Raw genomic sequence first — 27,110 nt, 5'->3', positions numbered from 1 at the left:
TTCACCTGCCAGCTTAAATAACAGAAGGACATAGGTAAGGGCCTGGAGAGTAGAAGGTATTCTATGGATAGAAATTCATACTGATGTCGCTAAATAATATGTTACAATAGATGATACAAGATTAATATTTTCATGAGGATTACCTAGTAGAAAACAATGACTAATAGATTTATTAAAAAGCCATACCAACACATCCAACTCGAGTAGGGTTGAGTTGGAAATCTGGAGGGCATTCACAGTTGTAACTGCCTGGCGTATTCTCACATGTTCCACTTATACATGTTGTTGGATCAGCACATTCATCCACATCTTTAAAAAAAAAGGAAGAAACATGTATTTTTTAGACATTTTACCATACTAAAGCAGTTTTCTTAACAAAACTACTTTGAGTCCATGTACAAACCCACGGAGAATACACAGCAGAATCCATTTGTATCATAAAATTGAAATGCCATCTAGATCTTACCCGTGCAGTTGCCACCACTTTTATCCAGCTCATATCCACTATCACAATCACACCTGAAGAGACCCGGGAGGTTTTTGCAAGTTCCATAAACGCAGATGTTGGGAAGAGCACATTCATCAATATCTACAAATATAAGAATATTATTTTTAATATTGATGCAAAAAAAGTTTAGAACTGCTTGTAAGTTGTATAGATTGACCTAAACAGATATTCTTTATTCCTTTGCAACCCATGATACCTTCAGTCCATCTTACCTTCACATGTTTTCCCATCAGGGCTTGGTAAGAATCCCATGTCACAGTCACAACGGTATCCTCCAGGAGTATTAAGACACTGGCCATTTCCACATAGATTTATGTTGTCGGTGCATTCATCAATATCTGTCCAGAAGAGCACACAGTTTTATTAAACACTTTGACTTCTTGGCATATCTTAAGAGTTCACCATGTGTTATTGAAGCTAAATCCCTGTTGTTGTAATTATAAAACTCTGTTCTAACAAGGATGACCTATTCGTTGGCAATAACACCGCACGATTCGTCTACCAGACTAAATTTTTAATGTCTTTTCTAATCTGTTGCAGTGATCTCATCGGGACAACAGCAACCTCCATGAAAATAAAAACGCCAATAAGAGTAGAATAATATCAAACAGTTCGTCTAATGTTAAGTCTCTTCCCAGCACAGAACAGGAAATATAAAAAGCCCTGTACAAACAATCACTTTACAAATAAACTTTTATCAAATCAATATAGAACCTACAGACTCACCTTTACAATCAAATCCATCTCCAAAATATCCTTCTTTGCACAGACATCGGTATGATCCCATGGTGTTCTTGCAGTTTGCATCTTGGCTGCACAGATGGGTTCCATTAGAACATTCATCAAGATCTGCAAGAAATGTCAACTGAATTTACTATTCTTTTTTGAGTAACAAACCAACCTAAGGCTGGTGTCACACGACCGTAATCTCTCTCATTGGAGAGAATTGGTCAGATTATGCTAATCAGACTCTGATCAGAGTTTGATCAAAGTGTGATCCGATTTTCTCAGATGTGGAGAAGTTCGAAAAAAAAAATCTCCATCTTCTCCATTTTTTCAGCACATGAACATCAGACGACATTTAAATATCATCCGAGTGCAGTCTGATTTTTTCCACGGACTCTTTGACTTGAATGGTTGAGTGTGATATTGGATGCAAATACTGTATGCTGCAATTTCTTTCATTGGACAGACTGTCCAAGGCAAAAATCAGACATGTACACTGCACCATGGAATAACATTGGTCTGAGTGCAATCTGATGTTTTGTCGGATCGGACTCGGCATGAAAATACAGTCATCTGCATAAGACCTAAGACTGATTCCATCACCACATCACACAATATGTCTTTGGCCATTAAACACATTTGGGCATATTGAAAGTTGTATTTAATTCTGGGAATATGCCATACATTGTTAAGAATAAAAGATATTGTCCAATGAATAGATCGGCATGCTACAGACAGAAACAGCCAAGCACTGCACTCTACTGTCTTCATCAGACTTTGAATGTTGTGACGGCATGCATCCTCGATCGTCCCGCCATTCAAAGTTCTGACTGATGAATACTTTTATGGAGAACGATGCATTATAACTTGAGAAAACATCGCACCTGTGCACTTGATGCCATTTCCTACCCATCCAGGGTTGCAGCTACATTTAAAGCTTCCAGGGAGGTTTGTACACATGGCGTGCCTGTCACAGTTGTGAGCACCGATCTCACATTCGTTGACATCTGGTTAAAAAAAAAGAAACAGAAAAACATTCAAATTATATCAATAAAATCATTTGATGAGAACCCAACATATATAATGTATTTTCTTAGTTTAGCCATAAGTTTTATTTGGTAAACTATATTAATGTTTGCTCAGATATTATTATACTACAGTAAAGTACACAAACCCTTTCTGAGGAGCATCTTATGCGAAAAGCAAGTAAAAGGGTGTATGTAGGCAAATATATGTCCATGTTTATCATCTCATGAACGTAATGGTATCTGGTTTTCTGCTATAACTCATTGCTCTTGGACTTGGGCATTGGCCCTATCATTTTTTATTTCGAGTAATGACTGTCTTCAAGATCCCTATCTGTTCAATATACTTTTTGAATCTGTGTCTATGAATGCACTGCTACTTTCTAGCACATGCACTTATTTTTTGTGTGATATATGTCTTTGCAGTGACCTATTCATATTTCCTATGCCAAATGCACTCTATATGTAATACTATTTTGTAGGCATTGCCACTTTATTTTTTGCTTTTATTATTCATGCTATCACTATTATCCAGTCAATCATTTATAAACTTTGTACTCTTAAAAAACTTTTATAGTGTAATGAGTGTTTAATTTTAGGCTATGGCATACTAATTTCTGGATGGTTACCCTTTTGGGACCCATTTATTTCTACTACCTCTCCTTTTTCCACATGGGCATACGAGCTGTATATAGCTACCCATACAAACTTGAAACAGATTTTCTGATTAGTTTGGGGCTAATTATTGATATATTTACCCTATGATCTTTTCTCAGTATGATCTCTCCTTTTTTACTTGTTTTTTATACAACTGTTTCAATAAAATTTGTGTTTATAATGACTTGTTGTCCGTGGGAGTATTTTTGTAGGTTTCATCTACAGTAAAGTACAGTAAAGACAACTTTATAAGAATTGTCTAGGATATTACATTGATGGTCTCATATTAGGATTGATTACTATAAGGCCAAAGAGTCGGTCCGATTATACTAATCACACTGTGATCAAACTCTGATCTGAGTTTCATCGGAGTATGATATGATTTTCTCAGATGTGGAGAATAATAAGAAAAATAATAATTTGAGTGTGGTCCAATTTTTTCCACAAACCCATAGACATGGATAGGCGAGGGTGATCCAATAATCGGATGCAATTCGTGCATGCTGCAATTATTTTCCACACACCACTCAGTCTGAGGAAAACATTGGACATGTGCATGGCCACATAGAATAACATGGGAATGGGTCCTATCCATGAAAGCAACGGATATCACTAGTCCAATTTTAATGGTCATGTGCATGAGCACTAATGTATAGTGGGTGAAGTTCCAAATAATTATATGTAAGAAATGGAGGTATGGCTTATAGCTACCAATCAGACTCTTCTGTGATTTAGTAACTCATGAAGCAAATGATAGATTTCTCATTCTATGAGATCCTCAAGGCATCCACGATAGGACATATGTTCACCACTGGGCTTTATATGGTGCTTATTCTACTGATACAAATTCAATTACAAGCCTGTGTGGTAAGAACTGAATATTAGAGTTAATTAAACGCACTTCCAAACTATCTCAGAGTAGCTGCCCCTCACTGATCCTTTGTACTCTCCACTAGGATGTGTTTTTCCCACAGAGCTTGGACAGCTTGGGAAATTGATATTTTGTACATTGTCCTTCTTGTGGAATGTAGGACATGTCACATTTATGATACACAAGGAAAGAATGGCGCGAAGATATATTGGGATCTTTCTGAAGAGTCCAGGGAGCTTGAGGAGATTCCTGTCTAGCTAAGAAAACAAACACTGCACATTTTCTGGCAATTCTCCTTAAAGCAAACTAGACACAAGTTACTGCTTCCCCAATAGTAGACTGTAAATCATCTATAGACTGTACAGAACATAGAATATACCTGTGCCGTAGAGAAGCAAGGACAATCGATCCTGCCTAAATCATCTATAGACTGTACAGAACATAGAATATACCTGTGCCGTAGAGAAGCAAGGACAATCGATCCTGCCTAAATCATCTATAGACTGTACAGAACATAGAATATACCTGTGCCGCAGAGAAGCAAGGACAATTGATCCTGCCTAAATCATCTATAGACTGTACAGAACATAGACTATACCTGTGCCGTAGAGCAGTGATTTTCAACCTTTTTTGAGCCGCGGCACACTTTTTATACTTAAAAAATCCCGGGGCACACAACCAACCAAAATGGCACAAAATGACACTAAAACAGTACATATTCTACATATAGTTAATAATATAGATTCTAAATGTATTTATACTCACTCAGTGTGAAACCTGGGCCTGTTTCGATAAACACAAAAGGGATATCCTGGCAGGAATGGTGGAAAGACACAAACGAAGCTCTTCCTCAACAGTTCTCAGTCTCTCCCTGTTTTTAGTTTTTTTTTGTGCACATGCCCTAACCCTAACCCTACCCCTAACCCTACCCCTAACCCTAACCCTACCCCTAGTTCTAACCCTAACCCTAGTGGAAAAAGAAAAAAAAATATTTTATTTTTTTTATTATTGTCCCTACCTATGGGGGTGATAAGGGGGGGGGGGGTCATTTACTATTTATTTTATTTTGATCACTGTGATAGGTTATATCTCAGTGATCAAAATATACCTGGAACGAATCTGCCAGCCAGCAGATTCGGCGGGCGCACTGCGCATGCGCCCGCCATTTTGGAAGATGGCGGCGCCCATGGAGAAGACGGACGGACACCGGGAGGCCCGGTAAGTATGAAAGGGGGGAGATCTGAGCATGGGGGGTGGATCGGAGGATGGGGGGGTGGCATCGGAGCACAGGGGGAGCGGGCAGGAGGACGGGGGAGCGGACAGGACGACGGAGGGGAGCGGAGCACCGGACGGAGGACTGGAGAGGAGATCGGTGGTGGTGGTGGGGGGGTACATAAGTGTTTCCAGCCATGGCCGATGATATTGCAGCATCGGCCATGGCTGGATTGTAATATTTCACCAGTTTTTTAGGTGAAATATTACAAATCGCTCTGATTGGCAGTTTCACTTTCAACAGCCAATCAGAGCGATCGTAGCCACGAGGGGGTGAAGCCACTCCCCCTTGGGTGAAGTACCACTCCCCCTGTCCCTGCAGATTGGGTGAAATTGGAGTTAACCCTTTCACCCGATCTGCAGGGACGCGATCATTCCATGATGCCACATAGGCGTCATGGGTCGGATTGGCACCGACTTTCATGACGCCTACGTGGCGTCAAAGGGCGGGAAGGGGTTAATGAGCTGTTGCTGACTTAATGATTATACACAGCATTATTGGCGGGCATTACCTTGGCGGCGGGCAAATGCGAGAGTCTCTCCGCTCTCAGGATGACGCGCCGGCCTCGGTGACGTCATTAAGTCGCGCGAGCGTTCAAAGCTCGCGCATGTGTTATTCCGTGACTGCGCATCGCTGCGCATTGCCGGGGAACAAAACAAAGGGAGCACCATAGTTTGGGGAACTTTCCCCGCGGCACACCCGACATGTGTCGCGGCACACTAGTGTGCCGCGGAACACTGGTTGAAAATCACTGCCGTAGAGAAGCAAGGACAATCAATCCTGCCTAAATCATCTATAGACTGTACAGAACATAGACTATACCTGTGCCGCAGAGAAGCAAGGACAATCGATCCTGCCTAAATCATCTATAGACTGTACAGAACATAGACTATACCTGTGCCGCAGAGAAGCAAGGACAATCGATCCTGCCTAAATCATCTATAGACTGTACAGAACATAGACTATACCTGTGCCGCAGAGAAGCAAGGACAATCGATCCTGCCTAAATCATCTATAGACTGTACAGAACATAGACTATACCTGTGCCGCAGAGAAGCAAGGACAATCGATCCTGCCTAAATCATCTATAGATACCTTAATTCCTAATACATAGAACATACTCATAGCTGGAGAGAATTACGTTGTGTATTAAATACATGGTGAAAATGCTAATACCATCTGCTGGGGATGACAAGAATTATAGCCAACCATCTACAATCTAACTATCCTGCCCATGAGTACTAGTCCAATTATCTAATTAAGTGATATATTTGCATTTCAGATATTTAGTTATTAATGTTAAAATTGAATTAAAAAAAAATATACATTTGAAAACAGAAGGAAATCATCCTGATAACCCTGGAGGTAACAGCACGACCAACAAATATTGAAGGCTGTGGTGATTTGCTCTGTGGTTTGGTCAAAACCATAATAGGATGTTTATTAGAAGTGATCCAAAGTCATTATTCCCAGGGAAAATGCTATTCATGCAAATCTTGGCAACTTAGTTTAGGAAATGAAACTGTGCGTAACGTTTACGAAAAATATGTTTTGCAAAATGCAGGACAGGGGTCTACGAAGCAGTGGAATTCAGATTCTCCAGTGACTGGACAGCACATCATTAAAGAGTGGATGTCTGATAATGACATTGCCTTCTTAAAAAAGAGCCAGTCTGGCAATTACGTGATTACAAGAGGTCGGTCTGGCTTCTGAAATCTACATTGATCAGTTGGTACTGCCAAAGAGGCAACCAGTATCATATTGCCCCTGCCAATGAGACTCTGTTTCGGCTCACAGAGAGGATCTCTTGTAAGAAATTCCCTTTGACTAAAATGTTCATTCTGGCTGGGTTATTTGATACCATATTTGATATTCGATATCATACTGATCATCATAATCTTATCTATATGTTTATTTTGTTTGTTTTGGGTTTGGGCCAGCGTGAACATGCTTCTATTTTGCATTCATACCAACTTACATTCCAGTTCATTTTTTTTTTTCAGTTCAGTTTCAATTTTCTGCATTATGTGCAGGTGAGGACGTGGACTCCCTTTCTTTGAGCTGAACATTACATTTAAAAAGCTCCCCAGTTGCTGTGTCTCCATGTTCAGGACTCCGTCTTACTCACCCCTTATACACAATGGATGTCGCTATGATGCATGCTAAGGTTTTGACATTAGAGGCTAAGGCCATCCTGAATTTGGGTACACCTTGACATTCGTAGGATGGCTTCTATGCTTTTTCGATCAAAAATGTTGTACTAAGTGCACAATATTTACATTGAGGAAAATAAGTATTTGATACACTGCTGATTTTGCACGCTTTGCCACCTACAAAGAATGGAGAGGTCTGTAATTTTGTATCGTAGGTACACTTCAACTGTGAGAGACAGAATCTAAAAATAAAAAAACAGAAATCACATTGTATGATTTTTACATAATTTACATTTTATTGAATGAAATAAGTATTTGACACAATAGAAAAACAGAACTTAATATTTTGTACAGAAACCTTTGTTTGCAATTACAGAGGTCAGACTTTGCCTGTAGTTCTTGACCAAGTTTGCATATACTGCAGCAGGGATTCTAGCCCACTCCTCCATAAGATCTTCTCCATATCTTTCAGAATTCAGGGCTGATGATGGGCAACATTGAGTTTCAGCTCCCTACAAAGATTTCCTATTTGCTTCAGGTCTGGAAACTGACTAGGCCACTCCAAGACCTTCAAATGCATCTTATGGAGTCACTCCTTAGTTGACCTGACTGTGTGTTTTGGGTCATTGTGATACTAGAAAACCCAGCCACGACCCATCTTCAATGCTCTTACTGAGGGAAGGAGGTTGTTGTCCAAAATCTTGCGATACATGACCCCATCCATCCTTCCTTCAATACTGTGCAGTCATCTTGTCCCCTTTGCAGAAAAGCACCCCCAAAGTATAATGTTTTCCTCACCGTGTTATTGGGGTTGTACTCATTCTTCTTCTTCCTCTAAACATGGCAAGTTTAGTTGATACCAACAACTTATACTTTGGTCTCATCTGACCACTTGACCTTCTCCCATGTCTCCTCTGGATCATCCAGATGGTCATTGGCGAACTTTAAATGGGTATGGACATGTGCTGATGCAGGGGCGTAGTGTGTTACTAACAGTAATATTTGAGATTGTGGTTCCAGCTCTCTTCAGGTCATTGATCAGGTCCTCCGGTGTAGTTCTGGGCTGATTCCTGACCTTTCTCAGAATCATCCTTACCCCACGAAGCAAAATATTGCATGGAGCCACAGACCAAGGAAGTTTGACAGTCATCTTGTGTTTCTTCTATTTTTTAATAATTATGCTGTTGCCTTCTCATCACGTTGGTGGCCTATTGTCCTGTAGCCCATCCCAGCCTTGTGCAGGTGTACAATTTTGTCCCTGGTGTCCTTAGACAGCTCTTTCATCTTGGCCATGGTGGAGAGGTTGGGGTGTGATTGATTGAGTGTCTGGACAGGTGTCTTTTATACAGGTAACAAAATCAAACAGGAGCAATTAATGCAGGTAGGTGGGATTCTTAGAGAAAAACTAACAGTTCTCTGAGAGCCAAAATTCATGCTGGTTGGTAGGTGATCAAATACTTATTTCATGCAATAAAAAGCTATTTCATTATTTAAAAATCATACAATGTGATGTTCTGTTTTTTATTCTTAGATTCTGTCTCTGACAGTAGAAGTGTACCTACAATACAAAATACAGACCTCTCCATTCTTTGTAGGTGGGAAAACTTGTAAATGACATATAGCTGGAGTCAGGGTCTTTGTCTCTACATCGTACTGCTAACAGACAAAATAGTAAAATTCTGTTGACATATTCCTTTCATTTCTGAGTCATGTTATCTCTCTTGTGTGTTAGATTAATAAAGGCTGCCTCTGTATGTTGTGTTAGACAGTGTGTTGTGTTGGACAGCATGCTTCTTCAACAGACCTAGTTTGGTCCTTGAATACTGGGGTCAACTTTAATAAATATGATTGTCTGAATTATTAGAATTTTGCCCTTTTAGCTGACTTTCATGTAATGTAATTAGACAACTCGAGCAGAGAAAGCCAGAAAGTAAAGAGTTAAAAGCATTTGTCTGGTGAGTCGGAGGGGCCAGTGTGGGGGATTTAACATTTCCTGCTGCCCAGTGGGTATTATAAAACACATTATAAACGCTCCAGTCTCCATAATAACAACATATTTCTAATTGTTTTACTAGAACTATGGCGTTAGTTGCACCTAGTAATCAATAGCTGTTTTGTAGCTTTTGGTGCTTCCTTAACCGAAAAGAACCAAGTAGATTCTTGTTTGCTTCTCTAGATTTACATTGCAGATACTGTTGCACTCTTATGGAGCATGTAATTGGTGGTGAATTATTACATTATAAACTAGCAATGGCCAAAACGACAGGGCTTTTTGTCATGTTTCACATTTTTCCATAGGGATCTCATGTTCTCATTACTACAAGCCCTCCATCTGTTACAGAGGTAGAGGCTAAAGTTTTTTTTCTGAAATCTCCTCTAAATTCTACTTACAAGGAGAAAGAAAATGTGTGTGGGTTGGGAATGTGCTGTGGATAGTGGGTGGAAGCCGAAACTGAGTGATTAGGGAAATAAAACATGTTTATTTGTGAACATAGAAACAATCTACAATGACAAGGGAGCAGAAATATTTAGGCTAATCCTAATGAAGCCCGAAGGATAATGGCGCATATTTAGGGATATATCAGCACCTATTTTTGGCACATTTTGCTACAAAATAATGTCTAATCTGCTCTGTAACTTATTTGTTATCCATTTACACTATAATTAAGAGCCATTTGCACAATGTGTATCAATTGTTTAACCCTGCACTGCTTTCTGCAAGTCCATAGGCAGAGAGAACCAGTGAAGGGATCCACGCCTGCCCCCATAACACAACCAGTCTGACATTTTTTCTACTTGAAAATCAAAGGTAAGGCAAAATGTCACACAGTTTATCAATTTTTCACCAAGAAGTTTTTATAAAGTTATACATTTTCAGACATTCCTTTAATGAAGATATGTAAAATGATGTGTAATAACTGGTGTACTTTCAGTGATATGTGAAAAACTTACGGTGTACTACTGATGATGGTAGTGTTCTGAATTGCAAAGCGAGTGGATCATTTTTTGTTCTCTGTTTACTCGCTGCTAACTAAAGCCCCTAAAGTGCACACCGCAAGGTGACCTTGGTTCCCATCTTGTAAAATGAATTTTTTCTATTTCTGAGTAAGATCAGCAATGTTCTAGATCTGATTCAGTGTTGAAGTCAGCAACAAGTGTTGGCTACAGATGCACAAAAGTATGGTATGTGTTTTAGTACTAAGCCGAGAATGTCTTCAGTACATTTCATATCTAAACTTCTAAACTTCTGTAAAGAGAGCCACAAAGGTTGCCCTTGATAATCTAGGAAAAATGAGGAAAACAGCCTTCAAATTCTGTTTCTATGCTTATACATAGGAAAGGGAATGTATCCAGTAGGCTGCATGTACCAGTAACTACAATTCACCTAATAGGCACAAACATTAATAAAAATCAAACACAAAATATTTACTGTTCTTATTTCAACTTCACCCAACTTGTGCCCCTTGTAATTTTCTCAACAGATTGTTCTTTTGTGAGTTTACTTCCTCCATTTATTAACAAAAAAAATATGAATGTTTTCATTGTTTTTGGACACAATATAAACCTGCCCAATTTTCCAGCTATACAAAGCTATTTTCTAGACAGACATAGAAAAAGAACATCAACATCATCTGATCCACAAATGTTGTTAGCAATAGTTGACTTACCTCTTGGCATTCATCTTTAGAAACATATCATGATGTGAGACCAAAGTGGGTTCTTGAACATTCTTTCCCCCCACTGGAGTACAACTCTATACCTAGATTTGCATGTAATATTCTATAGATTTTTGTGTCTAGATAATACTGTTGGATCTCTACAGTATCTGTATTTTTTATCTGTAACTGTAATTTTCCTGCCCATTATTAAATATTTATTTTTGTTTTCATCTACTTATTGTTATTTTGTACATATTTATTACAGTCTGATGAAGTCCTGAAATTTAAGACTGAAACATCATACTGTTTGAGATTGCATAATAAAATTGAAGTTTCAATATCTACAGTTAGGTCCATATATATTTGGACAGAGACAACATTTTTCTAATTTTAGTTATAGACATTACAACAATGAATTTTAAACAAAACAATTCAGATGCAGTTGATGTTCAGACTTTCAGCTTTCATTTGAGGGTATCCACATTAAAATTGGATGAAGGGTTTAGGAGTTTCAGCTCCTTAACATGTGCCACCCTGTTTTTAAAGGGACCAAAAGTAATTGGACAATTGACTCCAAGGCTATTTCATGGACAGGTGTGGGCAATCCCTTCTTTATGTCATTCTCAATTAAGCAGATAAAAGGCCTGGAGTTGATTTGAGGTGTGGTGCTTGCATTTGGAAGGTTTTGCTGTGAAGTAAACATGGGGTCAAAGGAGCTCTCCATGCAGGTGAAACAAGCCATCCTTAAGCTGCGAAAACAGAAAAAAACCATCCGAGAAATTGCTACAATATTAGGAGTGGCAAAATCTACAGTTTGGTACATCCTGAGAAAGAAAGAAAGCACTGGTGAACTCATCAATGCAAAAAGACCTGGACGCCCACGGAAGACAACAGTGGTGGATGATCGCAGAATAATCTCCATGGTGAAGAGAAACCCCTTCACAACAGCCAACCAAGTGAACTACACTCTCCAATAGGTAGGCGTATCAATATCCAAATCTACCATAAAGAGAAGACTGCATGACAGTAAATACAGAGGGTTTACTGCACAGTGCAAGCCACTCATAAGCATCAAGAATAAAAAGGCTAGACTGGACTTTGCTAAAAAAAAATCTAAAAAAGCCAGCACAGTTCTGGAAGAATTTTATTTGGACAGATGAAACCAAGATCAACCTCTACCAGAATGATGGAAAGAGAAAAGTATGGCTAAGGCGTGGTACAGCTCATGATCCAAAGCATACCACATCATCTGTAAAACACGGCGGAGGCAGTGTGATGGCTTGGGCATGCATGGCTGCCAGTGGCACTGGGTCACTAGTGTTTATTGATGATGTGACACAGGACAGAAGCAGCCGAATTAATTCTGAGGTATTCAGTGCCATACTGTGTGCTCAGATCCAGCCAAATGCAGCCAAACTGATTGGTCGTCGTTTCATACTACAGACGGACAATGACCCAAAACATAAAGCCAAAGCAACCCAGGAGTTTATTAAAGCAAAGAAGTGGAACATTCTTGAATGGTCAAGTCAGTCACTTGATCTCAACCCAATTGAGCATGCATTTTACTTGTTAAAGACTAAACTTAAGACAGAAAGGCCCACAAACAAACAGCAACTGAAAACCACCGCAGTGAAGGCCTGGCAGAGCATCAAAAAGGAGGAAACACAGCGTCTGGTGATGTCCATTAGTTCAAGACTTCAGGCAGTAATTGCCAACAAAGGGTTTTCAACCAAGTACTAAAAATGAACATTTTATTTTAAATTATTTAATCTGTCCAATTACTTTTGGTCCCTTTAAAAACAGGGTGGCACATGTTAAGGAGCTGAAACTCCTAAACCCTTCATCCAATTTTAATGTGGATACCCTCAAATGAAAGCTCAAAGTCTGAACTTCAACTGCATCTGAATTGTTTTGTTTAAAATTCATTGTGGTAATGTCTATAACCAAAATTAGAAAAATGTTGTCTCTGTCCAAATATATATGGACCTAACTGTATACTTGAGTGCCGGATTCTTTTTTAGTAATTTGCCATATGGAGTGCTATCCTATCCTTGCACCCATCGAAATGGAGTGACATAGTCCCTATTTCAGATGTGAAACCACACTTACTTCAAACCTAACAATTCTGATCAGGATTAACCACACCATATTGTAATTTCTCAAGAATGTCTTCATCTTCGTAAGCACTCTTTGTTAAGGAGGAGATGGAGGAAGTCAAAAATTCTTTAAGCTAATGCAATGGCTTGAATTAGCCAGATGTTCTTTAAGATCTTTACCTTCATTTACAACTATTGAGTCCCATATACCGAATAGACAGCTAGTAGTGATGAGCGAGCATGCTTGGATAAGGTGTTATCACACCATGCTCGTGTCTTAATTAGTTTTAAGTATTTTCTGCGTGCTCGAAAAAAATGCTCGAGTCGCCGGGGTTGCATGTCTCGCGGCTGTTCTACAGTCGCAACACATGCAGGGATTGCCTAACAAACAAGCAATCCCTGCATGTGTTGCGGCTGTCGAACAGCCGTGGTGACTCAAGCATTTTTTTCGAACACGCCGAAAATACTCGATTAGCACACGAGCATGCTCGAATAACACCTTATCCAAACACGCTCGCTCATCACTAGTAGTAATAAAAATATTTAGGAATGTAATTCAGCAATGTAAGTGTCATGGTCCAGAGTTTATTTTCTTCTTTCCTCTCTCGGGACTGGTCATGCAGGGGTTAATCTCCTCAGCCTCGTTCTGGGGCTAGCTGGGCTATTTCAGTCCGTCACAGCCTGCTGACCAGCGTTAGTGATAGCTCTAGCTTCCAGTTTAGAGCCTCTGAGCCTTGTACCTTGGTGACCCTCATGCCTTTGACTTGTATTCATGTGTATGACCCCGGCTTGTCTCTGACCCCGTCTCTTGGTATCCGTCTCTGCTGCTACCCTGTCTGGCTTTTTGATTCTCCAGCTTGTACCCCGACCACGTCTTCCGTCTCACGTGTGTGTTGCTACGCTTAGTGTTTAACCTCTCTTTCCTCACCAGCTCCCCCTGGTGGAGGTTTCACTACAGTAAGCAAGCTGCTGTTGTAGACATTATGTACATGTTTAGGTGACTCCTCGTGGCCATATGGTCATTAAATATAATGTACACTTTGCAAGCATTTTTATATATTTCTCAAATACATCTAAATATGTGACGGAAGAAAAATAAAGCGCGACACACATTGATTAAGTAAAAATGAGGTCAAAAGAAGGCCACGTTTTAAGGTGTGGTATGTTAGGCACATCCCTTGTGAATAAGGAGTTGCAGCTTGAGTTCTTTTTACCCTTGGGTCTCATTTGTCAGACGTCACCAAGTATTCAAGATAATGGATATAGAAGATCAAGATGGATCTCAGAAAGTTACTTGGAACACTTCCATGTTGCAATTCCCAAAAATGTGATGATGCCTTCAAGTTCTTTTCAAATTACTGTTATCGCTAATTCATACTGTAAAAACATATGCAAAAATAATATAGAAGTAGAATAAAATCTCTAACATTCTGAGATTCATTTTGATTCTGTTTCTATTATCTATTGAATTGAAAATAGCTTTGATTTAAAATGTTCTATCATTTTGTGTATCCAGCTCCCATGCAGATCTATGTGTTTTAATGTCTAATTACTTTTGAGTTTCATTAGTTCTAATATATTGTTATAAGTGATATTCGCCTTATATATGCATTGAGCACCATTATGGGCTAAATCTTGTTCAAACACGGGCTAAAGAAAGTCTTCTTTTTGACACTTATCATAGCATAAGACAAGCATAGACTAATATGGCGGGTGAATGACTGCTCCAGTGCATGGCCGAAAGCCTAATTCTGCGCCACAACAGGTACATGATGACGGGAAACTTTATACGACGTAGAATGTATACTGCCTGTTACCTGTGCACCCGGTGGATCCCTTCTTGCCCGAGTAACCAGGATTACAATGACAGATGAATGAGCCTTTGGTGTTCTCGCAGCTTCCACTCAGACAGATGTTCAAATGGAGTTCACACTCATCAACATCTGAAAGAAACAGGAACATGTCATGTAGAGTAAGAACCATTACAACATAGTCCACATGTGTACACAGATCAGGCTTCCAAGCAGAGTAGACGACCGGCCAAGGGAATTCATCAAATCTGCTAACGATAGATCTCTGAGATCATTTTAGCAATGCTTAACCCCTTGAACACCCTGCTGTCCTACCAGTTTTAAAACAAAATCCAAATACATAACTAAAATACTATACTATTATTGGATCATGGCTGTCAGCTTTACCAAACCATCATATTACTATATGTATACCCCATTTATATGTCATTTCAACATATTCCCTTCTGTCTGTTATAGTAAGCTGCCTTCATATACTCCAGGACTTGGCTCCGCTCTCATATCCTTATGTGTAGTCACTGTGAGCAGTCTTTCTCTAGAACGCCCTGCTGTTTATGCTCTTGATTTATCCTGATTTAAAATTTCTGGCACAGGTACTTTGGGTCTGAAACTACAACTGTGGATCACACGAGCTATTCTGTTCACCGAGAGGGTTTTCTACTTCTTTCCTCTCCCAGATCTCCCTACCAATAATAGGAGAAACCCATCTCTTTTACTGTACTATTACATGCTTCTTTCTATCTCTTTATCTCTTTTTTTCTCTATGTTTATTACTCTTTTTTTCTTTTCTCTCTTTTTCTTTCTCATTCTTTCTGTTTATCTTCTCTTTCTCTCTTTCTCTCTCTATCTCTTTATTATTGGATCTTTCTTTCTCTCTTTTTTTAATGCTGTACCTGGCACTGTCACATTAATTGAACTCCCCCATCACTATCACTATACATATTTGTGCTTGTCTTGTTCCGTGTCTCAGTTCTTCAGATATGCTAATTGTCCCATAAAAATTAAGTGGAGCTATGGAGTAAATGATTCAAGGCCTGTTCCCCATATTTTTGGCGTGAAAAAAGTTAAAACATTTTGTGATTTTATTTATTATTTTATGCCACGCTTGACTCTCAAAACGAAGGTGGGGCTTGCCAGGAGAAGCGTGATCAACCACATTCCAAAAAGTTTACAGTAATTTAGGCCTCTTAATATATTTGGTGCATTTTACTCCAACAAGCTTTTTGTTTAGGACTAATTCATAAAATATCAGTCATAAATTCCCCCCCTTTGTGTCCTTCTGCAGACAGAGCCAAAGACATCACAGACGTAGTAGACTGCGTCTGAGTGTCCGCCTTCAGTAGGCATATACACCTGAAAATGATGTATGGCAGAGTGACCGTTTGCTCTGTTGGCACCTTTATAGTCTATGGCCCTGTCGGTGCATACGCCCAAATCTCTTTATTGTGGGGGGTCCGGACGTAAGCCCCTAAGGGGCCAATGCATGGGTGCCTGAACGCAGTGTGTAAGCACCCATATCTGTCAACTGAACCCTTTAATGATTGACAGCTATCCTGGCCACTCCATACACTTGGCTTGCTCATGTATACTATACATGTGTTCTACATGAATGTGGGCAGCACGGTGGCGCAGTGGTTAGCACAGCAGCCTTGCAGCACTGGAGTCCTGGGTTCAAACCCCACCAAGGACAACATCTGCAAAGAGTTTGTATGTTCTCTCCATGTTTGCATGGGTTTCCTCCCACATTCCAAAGACATACTGATAGGGAATTTAGATTGTGAGCCCCAACAGGGACAGCAATGATAATGTGTGCAAACTGTAAAGCCCTGCGGAATATGTTAGCGCTATATAAAGATTATTATATTATTACATTGTGAGAGGACTAAGCCACTAACAGACACCTTTGATGTCAATTTATCTTCTCTAGGAAAAAACAACCAGGCATTGAATTTCAATCAAAGATTATTTTCTCCAATACTAAATGTTGGGTAATTGAAAGGCCCAAAATTGGCGGAGTTACTTCAAAACTAATAATAAGTAATAACGGTGCAAATTTTCCCACCAACCAAGCGACCTTCTCTGTGAGCGCTTGCTTTTTTCCTCTTATGCTGGTCAATAAATACGCAGATATGATCATAGAGAAGTTCTGCTGTATACTCCCAGTTGGTTAAAGGGAAAATTTGTCACAAGCCCTGGGAAATTGTCACGAACCCCGGGAGTACCTGCTGCAGGGAGGGCGGCTCGCCGCAGTAAGGGAGACAAGGGCCGAGCAGTGAGAAGCGAGCAGGACCTGAACCACGTGACTAAGGGGGAGTGACCGTCGTTGTCCGTCGTTTGCTAGACTGGAAGCCTATGGCGCCGGATCCGTCAAATGATGGAATCCAGCGACAGATTCCTTTTTTTTGTAACTGAGCATGCTCCGATTTTTTTAGGACCCAATTAGCTGGATCAACTAGTCGGATCTGGCAAAAAAAAAGATCCGTCGCATCAATTTTTCACAATCTGCAACGATCTGTAAATTTTTCAAAATTCGACAGATTGTGACTGATGGCAAAAAACTGATGTGTGAAAGAGGCCTAATACACGGAAAGCAGTCAAAGAAAACGCAGTATGCACGCGCACACCAGGGGGTCAGGCACACAGACAAAACAAGAGTATAACTGACAGAGAATCCAGGTTCAGTGTGGGTATAAATATCACTCCCAGATCCAAAAGGAGACCACATACAATTAACCCTGAGAGGACAGGGCATGAGCCCTGTCCAAACCATGACAAAATTTTCAGCATTATTACTGGGGGACATGACTATGGAAAGGAGGGGCACAGAAGATAAAGGGATGAAAAGAAAGGTGTAGATTAAGGTTAGAATTACTATGATTTTCTATTTTTATTCGTCATGCATTTTAAAGTGGTTGTCCGGCCTTAGGACACAAGTTGGTGACTGCAGACTTGTGATTCCTCACAGAGCACACACTACGCGCTGTGATGATTCTCCGGTGCTGGGAGACGGCGGGCATGTGCATATGCAATCTGCATACTTCCATCCGCATTACGACTAGACGTATCTTCCAATTGTGGAACTTATTATTCCAAGATGTATTGATTAAAATGTTGATTAAATGTAACTTTGTTTGTGGGACAACCCTTTTAAGCACAGTAGAACAATTAATAGACATTTCCTACAGCAATCAGATGTAAGCCTAGATCCTAGGTACAGATGTAATCCAGGCTGAGAAACCAAAGCTTCCTTCCTGTATTGGTAATAAATGGGTTTACAATAAGAAGCAGTTTGGAGGTAAGTGACCACACAAAATATAGACACGTCCGTTTTGGCATTGCTCACTGGAAAACAGTGGAACTGTGAGATGTAACATATGAAAGTGTGACTGACCGAGACAAGTTTTCATATCAATGGATGCCATGTAACCATCATAGCAGAGGCAGCGGTACTCTCCAGGTATGTTTGTGCACTGGCCTCCATCGCAGATGTTTGGATTTGTTTCACACTCATCAATGTCTGTAAAGAAACACAATGTAAGAAGCTGTAATATCATGTTACAATCAAGCAGATATTCAACATTTAATGATTTAATTTTAATGTAAGTAAAGTGGATAAGGGAATTACAGTTTCCTACTAGACTTTGTTATACATCTTGATCCACTATGAATGAGGTCCATCAAAAGAAAAAGATTGTTGCATTACAGCCTGATTCTGCTGCTCCATATACAGAACATAGACTGCAATAAGATGAAGGTTTTAGGTGGCATCAGTGGCAAATTTGTTCCATTACGGAGCCAATCTTTATAGGGATGTTACATGTTATTTTCCATATATAACCTACGCTATGTAAAGTAGACCTTAGAATTCTCTACTATTGTACCAGCTGCATATTTGAAACTTGGAAAACTGTAAGGACTTTCAATCTGATTCCTGTACCGGACGAACAATATTGAGAATAATTATTTATGGGGCAACCACTAAGACTAAAAACTGAACATTATGAAAATATGTAACATACTTATTAACCGTTTTGTGATTCAGTCTCTTTCTTGATCTTATATATTTATTTAAATGAAAATAATAAAGGTCCTGATTCATTAGGACTAGCATTTTGCACCAGGCTCTTAACGAGTTTGGTGCATATTTCAGGTGCCGTGAGCCAGCGTAAAAAAATAGGTTGTACGTTTCTGTCATAATTGTATTGTAACTCTTGTATTGTAAATCATGATTAGTTTGTTGGCAGCACTTTACTATGCTCACTCCCCTCTAAGCTCTGCTCACTTTTTAAAAGCTGATGAATTGGGCCAATGTATGTTGGATTTCTGTCTTATCGTGGTGCATAGCACACAGCAGCCCTATTTTGGGGGAGCATTATTACTGCTTTTGTACAATGTAAACTGGAGATAGAAGTTTCCAAGTAAAATGAGTTTTAATGAATGTTTCTCACTTTACATACATTCCTCCAAAGATCATGCACTTAGAGTGACAAAATGGCTGTCTTAACAAGTTCCAATGAAGATGTCACTCAAGCTTTCCTATTATCTTTATAACATTCTCAGACACCTTCTGCCATGTTCCAGTGGTGGTAAAGATGTTATGTTGGGTTTAATGGACAATGCACAATGTAATTATATTATCTGATTATTATTATTAGAATTATTAATTATCATTAATATTGTAATGTCTTACATGAGAGGAAAATCACTTGATTGCAGTGGACTCATTAGGACAAGTCTTTTCATATATTTCCCAATTATAAACTCATAATAATTCTTATGTCCACTGGATCTGTTGTTTTCATGAACGAATAACCATTTAATTGCTTATTGAAGTATTTTACACCTCATTCCTATCTACAGCTTAAGCAATATATTAAGCAAATATTTTATTGGCAGGGGTCCAACCACTGAGCTCTCCTTTTCATTTAGAGAATGTTCTTTTTACAAAAGAATGAAGAGTTGAAGGGAGGAGAGGACTAGAGATTTCCCCACTCATGTTTGTGTTACTTCAGATTTGGAAACAGCAAAGTGAGCCTTCAGTTTCCAAACCTCCTTGTCTCTTCTTTAAGGCCCCCATACATATTAGAGTGTTGGCTGAGCCACCGATAGCGACAGGATCATTCAACGGTCTGAAATGGTGCCGACTGACTGATAGTCGGGAATGAGATTGATCAAGTAATGCGATCGGCAGTCCAATTTCAGATTGCCAATCACATTATTCTTATAGAAATAAGCCGGCGGCCAACATGTCAGTCGGCAGCTTTCTCATAGAGAACACATGAGCGCTTGGCCAAGCAAACACTCATGTGTATGGGAGTGCTGGCACAGATGGCTGTCGGCTGTAGCATCTTTCTGCCAACAGCCATCTATGGTGTATGGCCAGTTTTACACGGGACATATATAAGATCTTAGTGGTCTGTCTTCTAACAAGCTTGTATGGCACATATTATGGATATAAAAGAAAAGTTAAGCTGACAAATATGTACATCTACAATTATGGCTGTATTTTGATTTTTTTTCATAAATTTCCCTAAGCTTCTTTAACTTTTATGGTTAATACCAACACGCTAGTTGCTGGTATATTAGCTAAAAAAGGTGAATTCAATGTCATCGTCACTCTAAGCTAAGGTCACATAAGTGTATAAAAATATTCCTATTTTTAATCTGGTCAATTTTTCATGTGGATTGTGATCCATATGGAATTTGTTTTTATACATCAGCAGTGAATAAAATATACTAGACCAAAAACAATTTTCTATGCTAACAACTGAAATGTATTCATAAAATTGGATACTATAAGGTTGATCCAATTTTTTTTGCGCACCCATGGACTTGTATAGACAGGTCGTATCCAAATACAAAGAAGATTAGTTCATGCTGCAGTTTTTCCATTATGACATTTGGTTCCTGTGAAAAAAATGGTCATCTTCACAGCTCAAATGAATAACGTTGGTCCAAGTACTGTCAGCTTTTTTCCAGCCTTTTCAACAGACGGCACCTAGACCAAACATTTGTGAATAATCATACTTATGGTTGTACACCAAGGCATACCACACAATAAATAGACTTACCGGTACAGGTTCTATGATCTGGCATTAAAGCATATCCTTCTAAGCAACTACATTCATAACTTCCTTCGGAGTTGGTACAGTTTGAGTCGCATCCACCATTGTAATGTTCGCATTCATCAACATCTGAAAAACAATTGAACATTATAGTATGAGAATGATTGTACTAACATAAAGGACTGATGTTCTGGTAGACATTTAGAGAATAAAGAAGAGGTGCCTTACTAAAAGTAAAAAAGTTGGTGGACACAAAATCTTTGTGGCTCCACAATAAGGAGACACTTGCATCTCAGGTACCACAATGTATGGTACTCTGTATGGCACCATAAAAAGGGTCTGTCTCTTCTCGAAGAAGTGCCTCTATGAGAATAATTACTATAATAAAGCTTTGTTTGATTTTTCTTTACATTTTAGTCTGATAGTAGACATCCCTGCTATATTCAGAGGTGAAGTAGGTCTCAGAGGAGACATTGGGTGGTGTATTATTGTTCTCTTCAACTTGGCTCCATATTATAACTATGTGCATGAGTCATAATGGGGAGATTTGGTTATTTGGCTACTTCCAAGTGCCAATACAGTAAAACATAACTAAAATTTCAGACATATCACTACAATATATATTTGAGATAGAACTGACTAAACAAATGACACTTACCAACACAGGAGAGTTTATCGGGGGATGGTTGGTATCCTGGATCACAAGCACACTGGTATCTCCCGATCAGATTTATACAGCGACCATTTCTGCACAGATCAGTGCTGAGCCCACACTCATTGATATCTAGAGAAAAGAGGGAAATGTTGCTATGAGAAAGAAGGTGGATATTTCATTTTTACCATCACAGACCCAGCATCATAGATGCCAGACATTAATAATGAAGTGATTTGAAATACCGTACATAATATTAATTACCGTAAATGTTTTTCCTGATTGGTAAATCTAGAGTGAGGATTTTATTTTATTATAAGACAGTTATAAATGTCCTTAAAATGCATAAATCACTGTAATGCAAAGGTTATGGGGCAACACTGCAGAATTCAGGCTGAGCTCACTTACATGTCCTTATCCTAAATAACATCTATACTACAGACAATTTATTACACAGCCAAGGGCTCTACGACTATTGGGACAAGCCTTGCCAAGAACAATATATCTTCATCATGTTATACAAATATGTACAGCACTTCATGGGAATTTAGTACTTGCTCTCTCTCACTATACATGGAAAAAGCCATATGTGCATCAGGTGATAAACCATTTACGGTATCTAGGACAGTGGTTCTTAGCAATATTTATATTGATTTCTAGAGTCCTTTCAGCTCACTAGTATTTCCATGTAGTGTGCTTGCTAGGCAGCACACAAATACATATGGTCGATCATCAGCAGTTTGCAGCTCTAGATCTCTACTTTCCAGCATCAATCTACAGAAGTGAAGAGCTGGAGGAGTTAATAACTGAAATAATCACTTTATTTCATTGGGGGTAGATACAGTTCTCAGTGCTGGAAAATGGCTCAAGGAGGTGAGTATAAATATATTTTTTAGCACCTTGATTTACTAGGAGTGAAAAGTTATCCGGTTATAAGAAACATGGGATACTTTTTTTTAAATTTAACTTTTCCAGCAACAAGCACTGAATATATAGGATTGTTTTGGGACACAAGGTATATAATACAAAACCTACTAAAATCTTAGTTTATTGCCCAAGACCATAAGTGTCAGTATGTCATTGTTCTCGAGAGTCAAGCAGAAGTTTGCCGCTACCCCCGGAGAATATAATAACTACAGTAGTAGACAGTGGCTAGTGGCGACTTTCATAGGCACATTGTAGCTCCCGTGTTGTGGCCACAATGCCAGGACTTCTTATTATGCTACAAAAATGAGTTCAGATTCCCAAGGAACTCGGTAGTTATTGACATTCTGGTAAACCTCAGGGGACCTGGAAGTTTTGGCAGCCTGTATTACAGTGTGAAAGCAGAATATGGACGTATTCAGATTGATGCTGTATCTCCACCAAACTGAACACAAGGGAAAATAGAGAAAATATAATTATCTATGTACCCAACTTTTAACATGTACAAAGTAGTATAAAAAATATATTTTTATTTTTTTACGGCAGACATCTGTTCATACACAAAACATACAGTATATGTATAACCATCATATTTTTTGCCATTGAGCTAAATTAACCAACTTACTGAGAAGAACAAAAAATGCACCCAAATGGAAAATGTATATGAATATATATGATAGTATTTGATGCTCTACTAACGTTGCATCGCTTATGGAAATATGATCTGGGGCTGTTTATATACATAAAAGATGGATCTTTTTGCTAAGGACTGGAGTTCTTAATGTAACACATTGTACCCAACATACCTAGGCAAGCGGAATTATCAGGTGCCACTTCATGTCCAGGAGGGCATTCACATTTAAAACTTCCCTCTGTATTTAGACAGATGCCACCACGACACAAAAGTGGGTTCCTTTCACACTCATCAATATCTGGAACATCGAAATAAAAGGCCTTATAGTTACATTGAAACACAGTTTTGAGAAAGAATATAAAATATGTAAATTATAAATGACTGTAAAAGGACTTTTTATTTCAATAAATATTTGTAATGTGCTTTTCTCAGCTTTGGGAGTAGGGATCTGGGGCACATACCCTGGTATATAGGTGTCTGTAGATGGGTCAGGAGCTGTATGATCTGGCTTGGCTAATAAGCCTAACCATGGCTTATAACAAGGTTGGACATAGACTTACTAATATCTACTTTAAAAAGCTGCTACAAAGTGAAATTGTTCTTCCTTTCCAAGAGAGAGCTAATTTTAATCAGCTTTTTTAAAGGGTACTCAAAGCTAAAGAAAACATGTCAGAAGCATAAGACTGTTTAGATTAAAGTAAAGTCTAAATGCGTAAAAAGGAAACTGTTGCAATAGCTGAATGTCGTCTTGACCAATATCAACATGCTAAAGACTTGACTGGGAAGAAATGTTCCACCAATGTCAACGATCTTATTTGGTGACTGCCCTACATGATCCTTCCAGCTAATAGATTGTATAACCCACATGTTAAGAATGAAGTTGTTGATGAAGAGATCTTCAAAAGGGATTACAAATTTACACAACACAAATTTATAAAAATAGAAATAGCAATTTCAGAGGCCGAATATCACTTTGCAAATGAGAATCACTCACCCATACAGTTCTTCATCATCATGAATCCACTTTCATAACCTTCAAAGCAGTCACACTCAAAGTCTCCTGGAGTGTTAATGCAAATTCCTGGTCCACAAACATCGGGGGATATTCTGCATTCATCAATGTCTAAAACGATAAGAGTAGTTAGTTCATTTATATCTCTTCCATAACATTGAAGATTCATAATATTGTAGATATGAACACTTACCTGTGCAATTTCTCTCCTCAGCATCTAAGGCAAAACCATTGTCACACCGGCACTTGAAGCTACCGATAGTGTTTCTGCATTTGCCATACTTGCAAAGACTTGGAATCATTTTACATTCATTGATGTCTATAAGGCAAGGAAGATATGAATACTTTGTTACCAGAACTGTTTGGATTGCTTCACAATGATAAATGTGCAGTTAGCTAGATCTATACTGCCTTTAGCTGTCCTGAAGATTAAATTAATAATTCTTATGGAATGCAAAAAAGTTAAATACTTCTTTAGGGATTCCTTAAGGGATTGGCAGATGATTTGCAAAAGTTAACTTTTTTCTATGACCCGTCTATGGAAAACAGATACTGAAAGTGAAGCTCTATGGCTTAGCACTTATGGACTTGTGAGCTACAGTAGATGCAGGCTTTCACTTGAGGTAACTTACTGTTTTATCTCTTCCTGGACCCAATCCAGCAATGCCTATGTCTGTCGTCAGGGTGGTCACATTTAATCTGCTGGCAATGCAGAAGAAGGCAGCACTGCCATCTATTCAGTTAAAATTACTCTTTTGACTGCACCTTGTGGTGGTGCTGTCCAGCTAGAGAGTGTGTGTATGTGGCTGCTGTCCCGCTGCTCAGCAGGTGATATCAGAGATCTGCTGTGACGTATTGTGCAGCCTCACACCTTATTTAAAATCCCAGTCTGATCGAAGTTAGCAGATATTTTAGGGTTTTCCTATTCATCTCTGGTGCTGTTTATCTGCTGCTCCTGACTTTGACCACTGCTTCTCTGGCTTTGCTTTTGACTGGCCTTCTGCCATTCAACCCTGACTGTTCATTTGACAACAGTTTTGTCTCCTGGTTCTATACCTGGTTCCGCCTCTCTAGTCACTGATACAGCTAATATCACTATTTTTACTTTAGGCTCACTCCATCAGTCAGAAACTACTCCAAGGATGCAACCCAGGAGGCCCAGTTATATATCCATATCCCTGCACTAGTGTAAAAGGTTGAAGGTCACGGTTCCGCTGGGACCTGCTAGATGGAGTGCCTAGCACCAAGATTGTCCAAGGATACCCCTTTTTGAGCCTATGGTCTCAGACACAGTTTGCAAAGATACATTTTGTCATGTAAGTGTTTGATGAGGAACTGCCTAAACATTTAGATCATATACAGAGACTTTCCAAGACCTGAATATAGGGGTCAAATACTGCAAGACATTGAAGAATCCCCCCAAAAACAAAGTTATTGAATGTTTTCTAAATTTAGTGTCATTCCTGTACCACCAGTACAAGATTCACCTGCTGCTTCCTCCTGTCATTGCTAAGTTGTGATGGTTTATACAGTACAAAGCTATCGAATTGTAGATACGATGTGAAAACAAATCAGTTCCTTAATTTCCTTACCTTTAGAGAATGTTTTTCCTGGTGTAATTTCTCTTGAAGAAAAGCCAGGACCTCTGGGGCAAATTATGTCAAACTCCGGGGTTCCCTGATGTGGACATTCTTCACAGTCAGGTCCCCAAGCTGCTCCAACAGAACAACAGCAAGCATCCATCCTATGGCGACCAGAAATTGGAGCAGAACACTCCTCCTCCTCCTCATGCTTCAAATAGCAGGTCTCCACACGAACGTCTAAAGGAAAAGGATGAAATGTTAATAACCCTCCATTAAATTCTTTGCTCTACTTTATTTGATGTCATTTTATGCTTTTGCTAAATAAAATTAGGAGTTATAATTGAAAAGGACATATTTTAGTATAGAACCTATAATTGCCCTAAAATATTTTATTGTATAGAAATATAAATTATGGAAGTAAATTTTTATATATATATACGGTATATATATATATATATATATTTATATTTATATATTTTATTTTTTCATTTTTTTAAATTTGACTGTCCAAAATTCACAGAAAATTTAAACCATGCAAGATAAGATTAGCACCAAATCACCAAATAGCAACCCATCCTAACCCAAGGAGATAGGGACAGAAAAAAAATGAAATAAAAAAAGACATGAAAAAATTTATCATAGGCTGTTCATTGAATAAGTACTCTGCTCTGTGCGTACGCTCATACAGGTATTAGGAGCTCCTACCTCACGAGTAGCGCACTTCTCAAGGTATTTTAAACAATCGGTGGAGGTCTCGGGACTAAACCCACCACCAATCTGCAGGCAATAAATAGGATAAAAAATATGAACTTTTTTGAAAAATATTGTGAATCTTTAAGGATTCCTTTGCATTTGTTTCCAATTTCTCTCTAAGTCGCATCGTATCACTTGTGCAATTGACCCAGCCCAATTCCACCTCCTACTCAGCCTCACCACCATGCTTATCCCAGTCTTAACCTATCTCTTCAACCTATCATTAACTTCTGGTACCTTCTCTTCTGCTTTTAAACATGCAACAGTCACGCCTATCCTGAAGTCATCCTTCAACCCAACATCTACATACAGCTATCACCCCATATCACTACTCTTTTTCAATTCCAAACTCCTCAAACAGCACGTCCACATTGAACTTTTATCTCACCTCTTATCCAACTCACTCTTTGACAACCTACAATCTGGCTTCTCTCCCAACCACTCCATGAAAACTGCCCTGTCCAAAGTTACTAACAACTTACTTATTGCCAAAGCTAACAGACAATTCTCTATACGCCACCTTCTAGACATTCTACTATAGATTATTTCTTCCCTTGGCATCAAAGACCTTGCCCTCTCCTGGATCTCCTCATAATTGACTAACTACACATTTAGCATCTTCCATTTCCACACTACGTCCTCATCCTGCTCTCGCTCTGTCAAAGTCCCTCAAGGCTCTGTCCTGGGACCTCTACTCTTCACCATGTA

General features: G+C 39.0%; 1 protein-coding gene across 5 annotated transcripts in view; it reads right to left on the bottom strand.

Moving 5' to 3' along the window:
* FBN1 (fibrillin 1) overlaps window positions 1-27,110 on the bottom strand; it is a 408,947-nt gene that overhangs the window by 97,092 nt on the left and 284,745 nt on the right. For all 5 annotated transcript variants that reach the window (XM_077263717.1, XM_077263719.1, XM_077263721.1 and 2 more), the window contains 13 exons: window positions 25,659-25,886; window positions 24,260-24,385; window positions 24,049-24,177; window positions 23,227-23,352; window positions 21,503-21,628; window positions 20,851-20,973; window positions 18,171-18,296; window positions 14,786-14,911; window positions 2,119-2,241; window positions 1,235-1,357; window positions 721-846; window positions 467-589; window positions 187-309 (listed from right to left, as the gene is read on the bottom strand). In XM_077263717.1, coding sequence (XP_077119832.1) covers window positions 187-309; window positions 467-589; window positions 721-846; window positions 1,235-1,357; window positions 2,119-2,241; window positions 14,786-14,911; window positions 18,171-18,296; window positions 20,851-20,973; window positions 21,503-21,628; window positions 23,227-23,352; window positions 24,049-24,177; window positions 24,260-24,385; window positions 25,659-25,886 — 1,728 coding nt within the window. The remainder of the gene's footprint in view (window positions 1-186; window positions 310-466; window positions 590-720; window positions 847-1,234; window positions 1,358-2,118; window positions 2,242-14,785; window positions 14,912-18,170; window positions 18,297-20,850; window positions 20,974-21,502; window positions 21,629-23,226; window positions 23,353-24,048; window positions 24,178-24,259; window positions 24,386-25,658; window positions 25,887-27,110) is intronic.

The sequence above is a fragment of the Ranitomeya variabilis genome, chromosome 5 (assembly GCF_051348905.1).
Source record: "Ranitomeya variabilis isolate aRanVar5 chromosome 5, aRanVar5.hap1, whole genome shotgun sequence".
Lineage (NCBI taxonomy): Eukaryota > Metazoa > Chordata > Amphibia > Anura > Dendrobatidae > Ranitomeya > Ranitomeya variabilis.
The sequence above is the reverse complement of the archived record's forward strand: the minus strand, read 5'-3'. Positions and strand labels throughout refer to the sequence as shown.